We start from the raw sequence: 14,160 nt of genomic DNA, 5'->3' as shown, positions 1-14,160 counted from the left end.
TGTTTTTAACCTGATTCATCATAAATTAGATTGGCAAATAGTTAGTGGTGTGTGGACTGGTTGTATCCTATTAAAATGACCACTATGATTGTGGTAGTATAATTGTCAATCCTGTCAATCAGGTTAGTTCAATTCATGATATTCTTCTAATTTGTCTCTTTTAGGTCAGCCTCCAGAGTCTAGAGAATTTCCTCTGTCTCTTCCACTATGTGCAACATCACCCTCATCACACCAAAGATGCCCTGAAATTCTGGTAAGTAGCATTGTTCGCCTGCTGCTGAACCCAACTGCACGTGCATGTGTGTTTAGAGGTTGTCATATGATCAATTATTTTAATTAAGCGAGCCTAAAAGGCAAAGAGCTTCTGTACAAATTGCCTAATTTACCTTTCCGATATGGAGACATCTAAAAAAAGATTCTGCTCCAAAATGCATCTATTTAGACCTTGTTCAAAAGAATATAAATGCAGTTTTTGGGAGTAATGGTCTCTTAGAGAGGTCTTCTGCAGGTCAGTGGAGGCTCCTTGAGTATTCCCAAGGCCAGTCCCCTTGCCATGTGACATCACATGCTTTCATGTGATACGCTGATCTGCTGCAAATCTGGAAAGCTTCCATTTGAAATTCCAATTTAATGGAATTTGTTCGGCAGAACAGAAAATTCACTCAGTCGTCGTGTGAGAAGGTATGCAGATACAGCCGGCGGTCGAGCGCCAGTCAAACTTGGAATATACGCAAAATGACTGGAAGGAAACTGCCAGGCCCAGTGACGCTGGGTAAGGCAACAGAATACGCGTGGAACGGACTAGACATTAGCTGCATTGTTATGAATAAGATGGCGGTGTTGGTGATTGTAAACCCTGCTATTCTTCTTTGTTCATTTATTGCCAGTCAGTATTCAAATATGCCGTCGTAGAGTCATTTATACGTATTAGAACACTAACACTATGTTAAGAGAGGGAGAGAACTTTACCATATTTAACTGTGTACTTGATTCTGTCTCAGAAGGCGCTGTGTACCTAAACAACGTGTTGGCTCTGTATGTCCTGTGTTGAAGTGTGCGTCACATTCCTATTTGCACAAGTGGAATAAAGCTTGTGGGAACGCACGTCAAAAAGTACATCTAAATATGTTCTTTTATTCACCGTTTAACATTCTTGTACAGTTTGAAATAACACTATGTTAAAAGTTCAAGAAACTGCAGCTGCTGCTCGTGCCTAATTGGCGTGCATAACTGTTGACAGCATGTTGTACAGCAAGAAATACACCCTGACGTTTCCTTTTAAATACGATCGCCATTGCCAAAGAATGAAGACTGGACTTCAATCTTTTGATCAAACGTTTAGTGAATTATTTGCCTATTTTCAGTTTGGAGTTTTAGGGAAATGCCCTCGTGATGGATTATCATTCTGTTCTGCCTCAGTGTTACGAAGTCACAGTCAATTGTTTTACACATCCAGTACTGTGTCACTGTTACTCCTCGCCATTTCGTGTTACTAAACATATGCCACTAAAGGATTGGTGTCAATAATGTTGTTGGGTTTCTGTCTTTTGTGCAGCTCAGACATGAGTGGGGCCAGTAATACGCTGGCAAGGGAGTTCCTGACTGATGTCCACCAACTATGCAGTGCAGTGGCTCAGAGAGCGGAGGCACGGGAGGAAGATGAAGAAGAAAGCCATATGGTTGCACTGGGAGAGTACCTCGTCAGAGGAAGAGGGTTTCTGTTGCTTAGCACCCTGGATTCCATCATTGACCAGGTGAGAATGTTCAGCGTCACAAATTATTCGGAATCGATGACAGCAATGTCCTGTCAAGGTCTTCCGCATCACATTTTACAGTCTTCTCTGCCCAACTCCTGTTCTGAGCTGAACTTTGTTAAACTGTTGGCATGCACGGCTTAGGCGACTCATCAGTTTCAGAGCTACTAATACTATTTGCCCAAATGTAGAAGTAAGTGAAAGTCAAGTATGATATGAATGCAGATCATTCATTTACTGGCCTCTTGTGGCATCTTTTGTACTTGGAATACTATTTTAGTTCCTTCTCGGTGACTTCATCAGTATCCAAAATCTAATAAAACTGTAACCAATACTCACTGATGTACTACAAAGGGATGTTAGTTTATCTGTACCTTAAATAATGATTTAGAATATTTCACACTGGGAATTTATGTTTCATGTTTTGAGCTGTCTGATCATTGTTTATGGTCCCTTGATGAAGTTGGTTGATTGTTTTTAATTAGCACATGGAGGAGTTTGTTCTCCCTTTGGTGAGGAATGCTGTGGGTAGACATGCAATCCCCCCTTGGCTTTCCCAAGAAAGAATGTCATGTAGATGCGACATTGCTTCCCCACACAATAGTACTGAAGATTTACTGACACATTTTGGCCGAATGTTCTTGTATGAAAATTTATCCTAAAAAAGATGTATTAATTCCCACGTTAATGTTGACTCTTACAATGGAAAAGAAAGTGGATGCTGGCGTTATGCTTTGAGAACTGTATTTTCTTGATGGGCGTGTCTCAATGTGACGTCAGAGTGTGACCATGACCAAACTTTCGAGGTAACTGGACTTTGTTTGGCTACTCTCTCAGGAGCTGACGTGCCGAGAGGAGCTGCTCACTTTGTTGCTGTCCCTACTCCCACTGGTGTGGAAGATCCCCGTACAGGAAGAAAAAGCACCAGGTTCGTACTTATCATCATTAAGGTCTAAATGTTCCTGCTGCTACTAATAACAACCAACTCATCATCATTACGCTTCGATGTTCATGCAATAAGTAACGACAACCAAGTAATTTTCCGTGCAAAAGGATCGCTGCCTGTCAACTCTTTATTCAATGTTCTCCAGTATATCCAAATGGCACAGAAGACAGTCATTTTTGTTGTGCAGATTTTTAAAACTTCTTGTTTAATGCCATGCTTGGTTAAGTATAAGTTCTGTTTTAAAAATGTACATTCATTTCATTGAGTAACACAAGGCACAGTAAAATAACCATTAGTTTCTATTTTTTCCTGATTTCCACAGTTTTTTCTCCCAATTTTTTCCACTGTATATCAGAACAAAAACAAGAGTTATGAAAAATCCTTCAGTTGGCTTACAGGAGCCTTTGACCTTTGGATGACACTGGTATTTTGTATTGAACTGTTGATTCTGTGTGGCATGGACGCTAGACATTTTTACTTTAATTATTTTCTTACACTGAACGTGTTTTAACAAGTGGGTAATAATTTTGTACTATTACACAGACTTTGTTTACTCAAATGGCATGTAAAGGAAATATCGAGACATTTTAAGTAATTGCACTGGAAATCTTAAATGTTTGATTTAAATTTCTTCTTTAAGTGGGGTATTTCGGATATATTTTCATAAAACTGACAAATGACATTTGTCTATGGCAACAGATTTCACCCTGCCGTCACTATTAGAGGTGTTCCTCAGCCGGGAGGTAAAGGCCACACCTCTTAGAGCGGGACAGAAGATTGTGACAGATGATCAGGAATCTGGAAAGAGGCCACGTGTTGGCAGCGGCTCCTGGAAATCAAGGAGGTCACGTAGGACAGCCCATAAATACTCGCTAAAGGATGCTCGGCGCTCCCAAGTTTCTACCTCAGATTCAGAGGCTAATGCTGAAGACAAAGCAGGGCCAAGTGGCACAAGGAACCGAAGGTCACATGGCTCTACCTTTCATGTACATCACCTCCGTCATCGTTTGGAAACCACTCAGCTAACGGACACACCGGCCAGCGTCTTAGAAACCATGAGCGGACCATACCCCCATCCCAGGGTCTCTGGCTCTCACATGATGGATGCCGAAACCCTGACAGACCCAGCTGCAATGTCAATATTCAATCGTATGGAGAACTCCCCTTTTGATCTCTGCTATGTGTTACTTTCATTACTGGAGAAAGTTTGTAAGTTCGATATGAGCCTCAATCACAGTCCTGGATTAGCAGTAGGTGTAGTCCCTACTCTCACTGAGATCCTTACTGAGTTTGGAGATTGCTGTGGTCCAGGGGGCCATGGTGGAACAGGAGCAGAGGAGCTTGCTGGTGGCTGGACAGAAGAACCAATTGCACTTGTCCAGAGGATGCTTCTGCGCACCATCTTGCACCTGATGTCAGTAGATGTCAGTCAGAGTGAAACCCTTCCAGATAGCCTGAGACGGAGCCTGACCGATCTTCTACGGGCTACTCTAAAAATCCAAAGCTGCCTAGACAGACAGACAAACCCATTTGCTCCTCGACCAAAAAAGACCTTACAAGAAGTCCAAGAAGATTTCTCCTTTTCACGCTTTCGCCACAGGGCGCTATTATTACCTGAGCTTCTCGAAGGGGTATTGCAAGTGCTTCTGGGGTGCCTTCAGTCCTCAATACCCAACCCTTTCTTCTTCAGTCAAGCACTGGACCTCATCCATGAATTTGTCCAACACCGTGGCCTGGAGCTTTTTGAAACCACAGTACTACGCCTGGAGGAGCTCGGTAGGGCAAGGGATTCAGAAGTAGGTGGCGAGGCTTCAGAAAGGCTGAGAGGACTAATTGCCGGGGTCTTCAAGATTGTAAGTGCTGTCAAGAAAGCCAAATCAGAGCAGTTGCATCAGTCTGTTTGCGCTCGGCGGCGTCACCGTCGTTGTGAATATTCGCACTTTCTTCATCATCACAGAGATCTGTCAGGTTTGCCTGTGTCAGCTTTTAAGATGGCTGCCAGGCGTAACCCCTTTGAAGAGGATGGGGAAGGGAAGGAAGGGCTGGAAGGGGATGCGGTGCGCTACCCTGAGCGTTGCTGCTGCCTGGCTGCCTGCGCTCACCAATGTCTGCGGCTCCTGCAGCGCTTGTCGCCCAGTGGTCCAGCTGTATTGCAGGTCCTCGCTGGGGTACAGAGTGTTGGAATCTGCTGTTGCATGGATCCTCATTCCGTGATAAGGCCACTGTTGGATGCCTTCCGAGCTCCAGGTTTACGTAGTTACCAATCCCATGTTCTCAGTGTCCTCAGCAGACTGATATTAGACCAGCTTGGTGGAGGACAACCATCAGAGAAAGCGAAGCTCGCTTCCTGTAACATTTGCACTTTGGACCAAAGTCACTTGCCAGGCCTTGAGGAGACACTACAACATGGAGAACCTTCTGCTATTTCTACCAGCCTGTGCTACCGCTCCCAGGGAATTCTGCCGAGTGGAGGGGGTGCAGAGGACATGTTATGGAAGTGGGATGCTCTTGAGGCTTACCAAGACCTCGTGTTTGGCGACAACTGGATACTAAGTCAGCAATTAGCTGGTCATGTCTGCTACTTGACATTGCGTGGCAATGCCGTGGTGCAGTGGCAGCTCTACACACACATCTTCAACCCTGTGCTACAGCGAGGTGTAGAGTTAGTCCACCATTCTCAACAGCTTGGGGTTTCTACAGCTTGCACCCAAATCTGCAGCTACCACACACAGTGCCTACCTGTGGAGGTACTACTTATATATCTCCAAGCATTACCTGCACTTCTTAAATCAAGGTAAGTCAACTTTTGTTTTTTTTCCTCCTTCTGTCTCTACCTGAATTTTGTGTTGACACCTCTTATTTTTAATCACAGGGTTATCCGAGATCTTTTCATCAGCTGCAATGGACTCAACCAGATGACAGAACTCGTATACCTTGACTCGACATGCTCTTTAGCCTTGAAGGTATTTGAGACCCTTATAACTAGCTTTGGGCACCACCAGGCTGCCTCTACCATGCAGGAACTGGAGATTGCCATTGCTGAAGGAAAACAGGCAGTCTCATCCCTGGCTGAGGATTTAGGTCCTAGGGGATCTGGAGAAGGTCCACAGAGCATAAGCAAATTCTATGAAGGGCTTAAGGAAGCATATCCCCGCCACAAGAACCGTAGTGGGCAGGGTCGTGGAGTAGGACGTAGTCAAGCAGAGACACACCTACATGTCATTAACCTCTTCCTCTGCGTTGCTTTTCTTTGCGTCAGCAAAGAAGCTGACTCCGACCGGGATTCCGCTAATGATTCTGAAGACACATCAGGCTACGACAGTACAGCTAGTGAGCCCCTTGGTGGGCGCTTGGCATACCTCTCTCCAGATAGCGTGACCCTACCATCCAAAGAACAAATACGACGAGCAGCTGATATTTGGTCAGTGTGTCGGTGTGTCTACTTGGCCAACCCTTTGTTTCAGAGACAGTTTTTCCGATTAGGAGGGTTGGATGTTTGTTTGCGGCTAATGAGCATGGTCATTCAGAAGCTAGCCTGTAAAACAAAAGATGGCAAATTAAAGAAGAAGAAAGAATTCAAGGCCAAAAGTAGTCCAGAGTCTTCAGTCCCAGTCACTCCGTTAGGAATGGATGAGCCAGATCAAGATTCAGTTAACAGGTCTCCAGCTGAGGGAAAAACAAGAGATACAATCAAGAGGATGGAGGAAGAGTGGCAGTTACAAAGTATTCGCCTTCTTGAGGCGTTATTGGCCATTTGTCTACACAGTGCCAACTCGGCCCTGCAGAGGACAGACTCAGAGCTTTCTTACCAGGTATTGAAACCCTCTTCAGCTATCACACACAAATGGCAAATCTGATATTAACGCGTATCTCAAGTATGGCATCATTTCTACTCTTTAGCTCCAGTCAGTGGAAGATACCCTCTTAGAAGTGAGAGACCAGCTCTCTTGCTCAGGGGTGGTGAGCTCTGACCTCGCTGTGCCACTTTTTGATTCTCTTTTGAGAGTAGCTCTGGCCGACGTGTCGTCGTCTCCAGAGCCGCCCGAGGAGAAGCCTGAGAGGGTGAGTCCTGCCTTTGGAAATACTGTAAGTGACTTCATGATTTTTTTTTTTTAAACACTCTAAATTTGTTTAAACTAGTATTGTAGAAAATGTTAAAATCCAAACCATGTTCCTTCAGTTCCAATTCATCGAGTTCGGGTTAACCTGAACAACATGCAGCCTGTTAGCGAGCTTTTCAAATGCTTGTGTAACTAAGCCTGCTCAAACACCGGAATCTTTTTCTTTTTATAGAATAGATTTTACCTCGTTCTAAATCGTAAAGTTCTTTCCCAGTGAGTCATGCAGTGTGTGGGGGTCACATGATCCCTTTGATATTGGTCTGTGAACCTCAAAGGCTATTCCTTCATCTCAGAAATGCTTTTCGTTCTGAGATGTTGTCACATGCATGCGAATACAATGCCTTGTCTTCTCTTTACATGGAATGAACTATACTTCAACGTCAGCCTCTTCTGTGAATCACTTGGTTGTTGGCACGTGTATGTGAAGGCACCTCCATGCCCTTATCATGACTAGCTTTACAAAAAAAGGAACTTCAGTTTCTTGAGTGCTGTACAAGGCAGCTGTTCAGGGTTCAGCTTTAAAGCAGCATTGACTTTGTTCCCCGTTAGCTAAAACATTTAAAAAATATGATCGGCATTTTATTCCAATTGATTAAAAATGTTTTGTTTGTATTATTTCTCTCTTCCTGTCTCTGTTTCTCTCTCCTCACTTCCTCTTTCCCCTCTTTTTTCTCTTGCCGTCTGTCTTTTAGAAGCTCCAAGCGTTGGCGGAGGGGGTGGCCCCAGCAGGCGATCTATCAGAGGAGGTGGACGGCGTTCAGAGCTGTAGCGTTAAGCCCCCTGGAGAGGAGGAGGAAGAGGAGGGCTACGACGCCGACAGCGAAAGCAACCCCGAGGACATGGCCAACCAGGATGAGGGTAGGACTACACTGCACCTCATTTATCCTGGATATTCTGCGAACACAGCATCGTTAGAAACTACAGCTGATACCTCATGCTCCCCTAATGTTTTCCTTTTTCATAACACCCACCACGCAGTCACGAGAGTCATCTTGGGCTGCAACTATAAACCATTCGGGATTGCTTTCCTTACAGCATTATTTTTTTTTCTTGGTTATAAATGTCAACACATTCGTCTTGACAGATGTATTATGTGCAACCTTTAAACCTCTTTATTTTTAACCTTGGGAAACTTCAAATTTCCCCTGCTAAAAGTGTTTATTTTTACCAGTAAGGATCAAGTCCTTGTATTTTTGTGCCTTTTCACTGTGATGCTTTATAATATATTTAAACATGTTTGGGAGTGTCATGTAGTGTACATTAATTACCACATCCTCTGCTGTGATGATATTTTGCAATACCAAATTCTGAAAACTTGAATGACAGTGCACAATTATTCTATACACCCTTCGCAGACACACATCAATGCTTCGTTTCTTTTTTGTTCTTTTTGGTTGCAGACACAGCCAGATTAAACACGTCCTCTCTTTCACCTTTTCAGAATACAGTCATTGTTTGTGTTTTACAACTGCAGGCTATTTCGCTCATTGTACCGCATGAGCTAGATCTTGTGATTTGTTAAATCTCCATAAAAAAAAATTCTCCCTGGAAAACATTCCCCACCTTAAATCCTAAATACTGGCCTCATTCTCGACTAATTAGTTTAAGAATGGCTTCTTCTACAGTATTTTTATCTTACAAAACTTTTGATGCTACACTGAGAAAATAAAAATTGAGGAAGTAAACATACATTATTTGTTTCTTTTAAGAATGTGACGTTTTTTAGTCATGCTGTGTATTCATTGTAATGTAGTGGCCATTTCCTTTAATCGGAACTCCTCCCTAATGACTTCTTGTTTGTGCTGTGCAGTTTTTGGCAGTAATGGCCCCTATTGTCACTCTCCAATAAAAAGCATGACCCATATTTAGCTGGTTGTTTTGTATCAGAACAACAGACAAATCAAATGTTTCTTTGTTTTTCCAGAAAAGAAAATATATGCAAAAAAAATGTAATTATTGTCATTTAATAACCTTTTACCCCAAAATTCAATCACCCCCTCCATTTCATATTGCAAACATATCTTGCAAGTTTGATAATAGTCCCTTTATTCATTCTTGGGTTATCTTAAACAGAACCAAATTCATAACCATAACATGGCATTTTGGGTCATGTACAACACAAATGTAAATATTGTAGTGTATATGACCCAAAATGTGATGTTCACGTATGTGAAGGCTAGGTCTTTAATTAGCATTATAAATTATTTTTAAAAAAGACAAATATTTAACTGTATATTTAGTTTGCATCTGAGTCTTAGCTTGTATCAGGCCGTGATTTAGGTTTGGAAATAAATTGAGCAATGTGAACATCAGGGGAGTTTTACATCACTCTTTAAAAATGAGGCGCGTGAGAGTCTGCTGGGCGACTCTTATGAAAACAAAAGACTCCCGTTTTGCCTTGAGAAAAATATGAGTTCATATTATCAGCTGCCACTGAGACAGCCGCTTCGAAGAGAATCATGCAATCATTTTAAAACAGCCAGCTAAGGGTGTTCAAGTATGCTGTCAGTCAGATGGCGGTTCAAGATTTGTATTTTAGAGTCTATGATTTAATGTTCCTTTTCATTGGTTGCTCCCTCAGGATTGAAGGTGGAGTCTGTGCAGCGTGAGTTTGCCACAGTGGCCGACAGTCCCGGGCGCGGCATGCTGCTTTTCCCAGAGATCTGCACACTTGAGCTGCAACTACTGGCCACTGGCTCCCCGGACCTGGAGGTCGTGGGTCATGTGTTTCGCAGCCTGCTCGACGCGGTTCGTGCCAACCAGCGCAATGCCGCGCTGCTCTACGAACAGGTCAGACAAATTTCTCCTCTTCAATATCGTTCAACTTCCCCACCATTACACGGAGTCGCAAATTCTGCTTGCTGACCGAACTCTCAAGTATGACGGATGTTTTGTTTTGCCGTTCTTGCAGGGAGGGGTCAAAACCATCCTGACTGGCTTCCGTAACATTCTTAGCAAAAAGGACCGTTCACTTCAAGGTTTTGTTACCCTTTCATTCATACGGGACAGTTTGATATAAATAGTTGTGCAGAGCTGCCAAATACTACAAATCTTATGTATTTTACTACTAAGGTCTTTATCAAACTACTAAATACACATTTTTCATCAGAATTGCGGGAGGGAAAAATAAGCAATGGTTTTTGGGCAATGTATATGAAAAAAAGATTCTAATGTTTCAAGTTTTCATTTTTGGCTTGCCATTTTAACTTACCATGATAAATTAACTATTGAAAAAAAGGAAAACTATTTGAGAAAATGAGATAATATTGAGCTTTTATTTTCCATGTTGCTAATGAATGCCACTAGGAAACAATTCTCTTTACCCACTACGAAATATCATTTTTGACGTTTGGCAGCTCTGGATGTGCAATAACTCTTTTTATTTCCAAGGGTGTAATCTTGCTAATTGGTTTACATACAGACTGCCAGACTGTTATAGTGGAGCTGCTGGTTGCCATGGTGAGCCAGCGAATCACAGCGGAGGAACTGGCCCTATTGATTCGTCTCTTCCTGGACAAGACCCCTCCAACTGTAAATAGTAAACGCCGTCTGTCATGTGAATAAGTCCAGTATTAGGTTGTATTTAGGTTGACAACTTGTAGGCATAACCTCTAGATCAAAAGGATCATGTGTTTATTGTGGACGATTTCTCCTAAATTCACTTCTTAAATCTTAAAATTCTGTAACACATTTTGCTCTCCAAGGCCCCTTCAATCCCCCATACAATTAACACCTATGTGTGGAGAACAGATGTGCTGTTACAAATTACTATGACAGTTGTGTACTATCAGGTAGGAGATATTATTTAGGACTATAGTCTTCAAAAACGCTTTGAATACAATTAGAAGCCATATTAGCTGCAGTTGCGTACATACTATTTTCCCTTAGATAATTGTGATGGGGGGCCCGGTGGATGGGTGGTTAGCGTGTCGGCCCCACGGTTCTGAGATTGAGGGTTTGATCCCTGGTTCAGACCTTCCTATGTGGAGTTAAAGCTTGTTTAAACACATTGTACTTATACATTTAGTTTTTCATATGAACAATATGTGCTATAATAAGGCCTAAATATTATTTTAAATGTGGTTTCTCACGGCTAATTTATTTTGTTGCTTATTAGGAGATTTTACTGAAAGGCATCCTGCAAATTGTCGAAGCCAATGTGAGCGTAGAACCTCTTCACCTGCTGGACTTTCCGATGGTCCTTGGGGCCTCGACACCAGGAGGAGCGTCCCCCAGTTCCAGACCAAATGGCAGCGGCGGAGGGAAAAGTGTTGGGCTTCTGTGGAAGGGCAAGCTGTCACCTGGTCGCAGGGATGGAGAAGGCGAGCTCAGACCGAGTCATCTACGTTCCTCTCCGTGGCATACAGCTCCTCTCCACTTGCCCCTGGTGGGGCAGAACTGCTGGCCTCACATGGCTAGCGGCTTCAGCGCCTCCCTGTGGCTGAGGGTATCGGAGCAAGAGGAAATACTACTGCGGAACGCCGACAAGGGTGAGAAAAACAATTTAGCGCGGATAGCCCATCGATACATTTCAGTGTTTTTCTATTCTTTTCCAGAAAGGAGGAACCCGCCTGCTACTGAAAGTTACCGTAGCTCACCTCATGCTGGAAAACGAGTGGAGGAAGGCCTCATTCATATTCTATCTATGGGCTCTAAAGCACTGATGCTTCAAGTGTGGGCGGACTTTGCTACTGGCTCGCTCGTATTCAGGTGGGCGTTCTGTTACGCTAGAGTTTCTACGGGAAATAGTGTGGCGCTTTAAAGTTTTAACGTCAATTACTACACTTTCCCCGAAAGGGTTTGTATAGACCCAAATGACGAGATAAAAGCCGGGATGCTGGCGCAGGCAGAATCTGTCGAGGGACTTCTCCAGCCTGGCCAATGGCAGCACGTTGGTCTCACTTACACGCAGCAGCCTGAGGGCAAGAAAAACATCCACGGCCATGTGGTTGTCTGGGTGTGTGGCATCATGTGAGTACAGACGGGTTTTCTGTGAATCTAAATGTTGTTCACCATTGGTGAATTTTAAGCTTTTTTTGCGCTTCAGGAAATGCGAAGTTTTCCTGGACTACACTTTACCCCGAAAGTCCAGCTTATCCTCTGACAGCAACAAGACTTTCTGTATGTTGGGCCATTGTATCCCATCTTCTGAGGAAGTGACCAAACAGCATATCAACTGGAGCATGGGAACAGTGCTTCTCTTCAATGGTTGGATTTTTTTTTCGTGTGTTAGGGTTGTAAAACCCATGGAAGAGGAAATGGCTATTTTACGTCATGGCAAAATAAACTTTTTTCCCTGCCTTTTTCAGGGGCCAGAGTAGGGTCCGACGAGGCCTTTTTCTTGTACAGCAGCGGACCTGATCTCACCTCAATCATGCCTTGCAATTATGGCAGACCGAAAGGATCATTTTCCAAGTTTGTCAGTCAGGAAGGACTCAAGTGTGACAGTGTGCGGGAGCTTCTGATGAAAAGCAAAGATGTGGACACAACAGCTTTGGTTGTAAGTCTTTTTTTATGAACTGCACGCCTAAAAAAGATAATGCCAAGCTTGGTTTTGTTGAATGATGATGATCAGTGTCATAATCAATAAATAACCATGAATTTCTGAATCTCTTTTATCACAGGAGAGCCTGGCAGTTGTGTATGCTCCCAGCAGTCCTAGAGTCTACACTATCTATGAGCCTGTAATACGATTAAAGGGACAAGCCAAGACCGTGGTTAGTCAGCGGCCCTTCAGCTCCCGAGAAGTGCAAAGTCTTTCCTTAGAACCAAGTGCTCTCAAAGCTTTGTTGCCTATTGAAACCCAAGGTCTGCAGAGTGTCCTGCACAAGATCGGTGGCACGGGAAATGTAGTTTTCCTCTTTGCACAGGTAAGCCAAGTTTTACTTTTTAAGAAAAGGATTTTCCTTTGCAAACATGTTTCCCCCAAAAGAGGAAATGCTCGAATGTGTTTCAGTGTGATGGTCAGTAACAATTAACAGTTCATTGGTTCTTTAGACAGTGGAGCTGAGTGACTGTGAGATGACCCAGGCTCTGGCCTTGCAAATACTCCTTTCACTGGCCAAATTCAACCAGCATCGCATCCATGAAATGGACTGTTACCATGGTTACTCTATGATACATCAAGTGCTCATCAAGTCCAAATGCATTGTTGGATATCATATACTGAAAGTGAGTTTCTTATCTGGAAAACAGTAATGTCCTTTATGTTCAATCCCACTCTCATCTTGCTCTTTCACTCACTTAAAGTGTCTTATTCTTCATATTTTACTTTACGCTGCTGTGTAAATTGACGGCCATTTTGTGTCCAGACTCTGCTGGATGGCTGTTTTAGTGGGCCCGTCTTAATCCTGGCGGAGGATGGTCAGTTCCGTTTGGAGGGAGACTCAATTGCTGTGGTCCAGGACATCAGGCTACTCTCAGATATCTTGTTGGACTGGAAAATCTGGGCCAAAGCAGAGGTAAAACACTCATGAGAAAAGTACTATAACATAGCGATAAAGGGCCAATTCAGTGATTGGCCATTGAGATGGGTGCACCCCTAATGTTAAATATGGTTGAAGATGTCCTACAACTGTATGTATGTGTCCTTTTATTCGTTAGTGTGGTGTGTGGGAGACATTGCTGGCTGCTTTGGAGATCCTGATCAGGGTGCACCACCCTTATCAGGTTTTCAATATTCGGCAATTTCTCAAGGCCGAAGTGGTGCACCGCTTTCTGCTCACTTGCCAAGTGTTACAGGTTTGTCCAAATCATAGAGTGCTAATAATAGTGGCAATAATTTGACCTGACAACTAACAGTGACTTTTGCCTGAAGGAGCATCGGGACGAGCACCTGACTGCCATCCCGCAAGAAGTCTGTTTATCATTTGTCAAAATAATCCAGGAAGTGCTAGGATCCCCGCCAGACCTGGACTTGCTCAAACTTATCTATAATTTCTTGCTGGCTGTTCACCCTCCTACCAACACCTACGTATGCCACACTCCGTCAAGCTTCTACTTCTCACTGCACATAGGTGAGGAGTCAGCGAAGGAATAGCACAACCGACGTAAATTGTATTTTTTTGACGCACTGAACAGTTTGGATATCATTTGTCAGATGGGAAGCTGTATCACGACAAGGTGCAGTCTATTATGTACTTGCGACACTCCCACAGCGGAGGGAAGTCTGCCAGCAGTTCAGTGATGTCTCTTTCCCCGACCGTCTTTACTGACGCTCCGCATGAAGGTACGCTTAATTTACTTGTATTTATCTTACATCTAATACAAATTTGATCTAACCATCTAGTGCTTTGTTAGACTAACATGCAATGGGAGTTGGTAGTTTGATGGAAGTTTA

The 14,160-nt window shown here is 43.4% G+C and overlaps 1 protein-coding gene across 7 annotated transcripts in view; it reads left to right on the top strand.

Moving 5' to 3' along the window:
* The window catches only part of lyst (lysosomal trafficking regulator), a 38,740-nt gene that overhangs the window by 8,153 nt on the left and 16,427 nt on the right, over nt 1-14,160 (top strand). For 4 of the 7 annotated variants that reach the window (XM_077614292.1, XM_077614291.1, XM_077614297.1 and 1 more), the window contains 20 exons: nt 165-253; nt 1,556-1,754; nt 2,592-2,682; nt 3,400-5,494; nt 5,573-6,512; nt 6,601-6,786; nt 7,514-7,679; nt 9,403-9,611; nt 9,733-9,799; nt 10,243-10,352; nt 10,939-11,531; nt 11,619-11,792; nt 11,869-12,029; nt 12,131-12,321; nt 12,446-12,691; nt 12,819-12,992; nt 13,133-13,282; nt 13,425-13,562; nt 13,639-13,837; nt 13,921-14,049. In XM_077614292.1, the coding sequence (XP_077470418.1) occupies nt 165-253; nt 1,556-1,754; nt 2,592-2,682; nt 3,400-5,494; nt 5,573-6,512; nt 6,601-6,786; nt 7,514-7,679; nt 9,403-9,611; nt 9,733-9,799; nt 10,243-10,352; nt 10,939-11,531; nt 11,619-11,792; nt 11,869-12,029; nt 12,131-12,321; nt 12,446-12,691; nt 12,819-12,992; nt 13,133-13,282; nt 13,425-13,562; nt 13,639-13,837; nt 13,921-14,049 (6,307 nt within the window). The remainder of the gene's footprint in view (nt 1-164; nt 254-1,555; nt 1,755-2,591; nt 2,683-3,399; nt 5,495-5,572; nt 6,513-6,600; nt 6,787-7,513; nt 7,680-9,402; nt 9,612-9,732; nt 9,800-10,242; nt 10,353-10,938; nt 11,532-11,618; nt 11,793-11,868; nt 12,030-12,130; nt 12,322-12,445; nt 12,692-12,818; nt 12,993-13,132; nt 13,283-13,424; nt 13,563-13,638; nt 13,838-13,920; nt 14,050-14,160) is intronic. The other 3 variants (XM_077614296.1, XM_077614294.1, XM_077614293.1) reach the window with 3 other exon arrangements.

Source organism: Stigmatopora argus, chromosome 11, assembly GCF_051989625.1.
Source record: "Stigmatopora argus isolate UIUO_Sarg chromosome 11, RoL_Sarg_1.0, whole genome shotgun sequence".
NCBI lineage: Eukaryota > Metazoa > Chordata > Actinopteri > Syngnathiformes > Syngnathidae > Stigmatopora > Stigmatopora argus.
The sequence above is the reverse complement of the archived record's forward strand: the minus strand, read 5'-3'. Positions and strand labels throughout refer to the sequence as shown.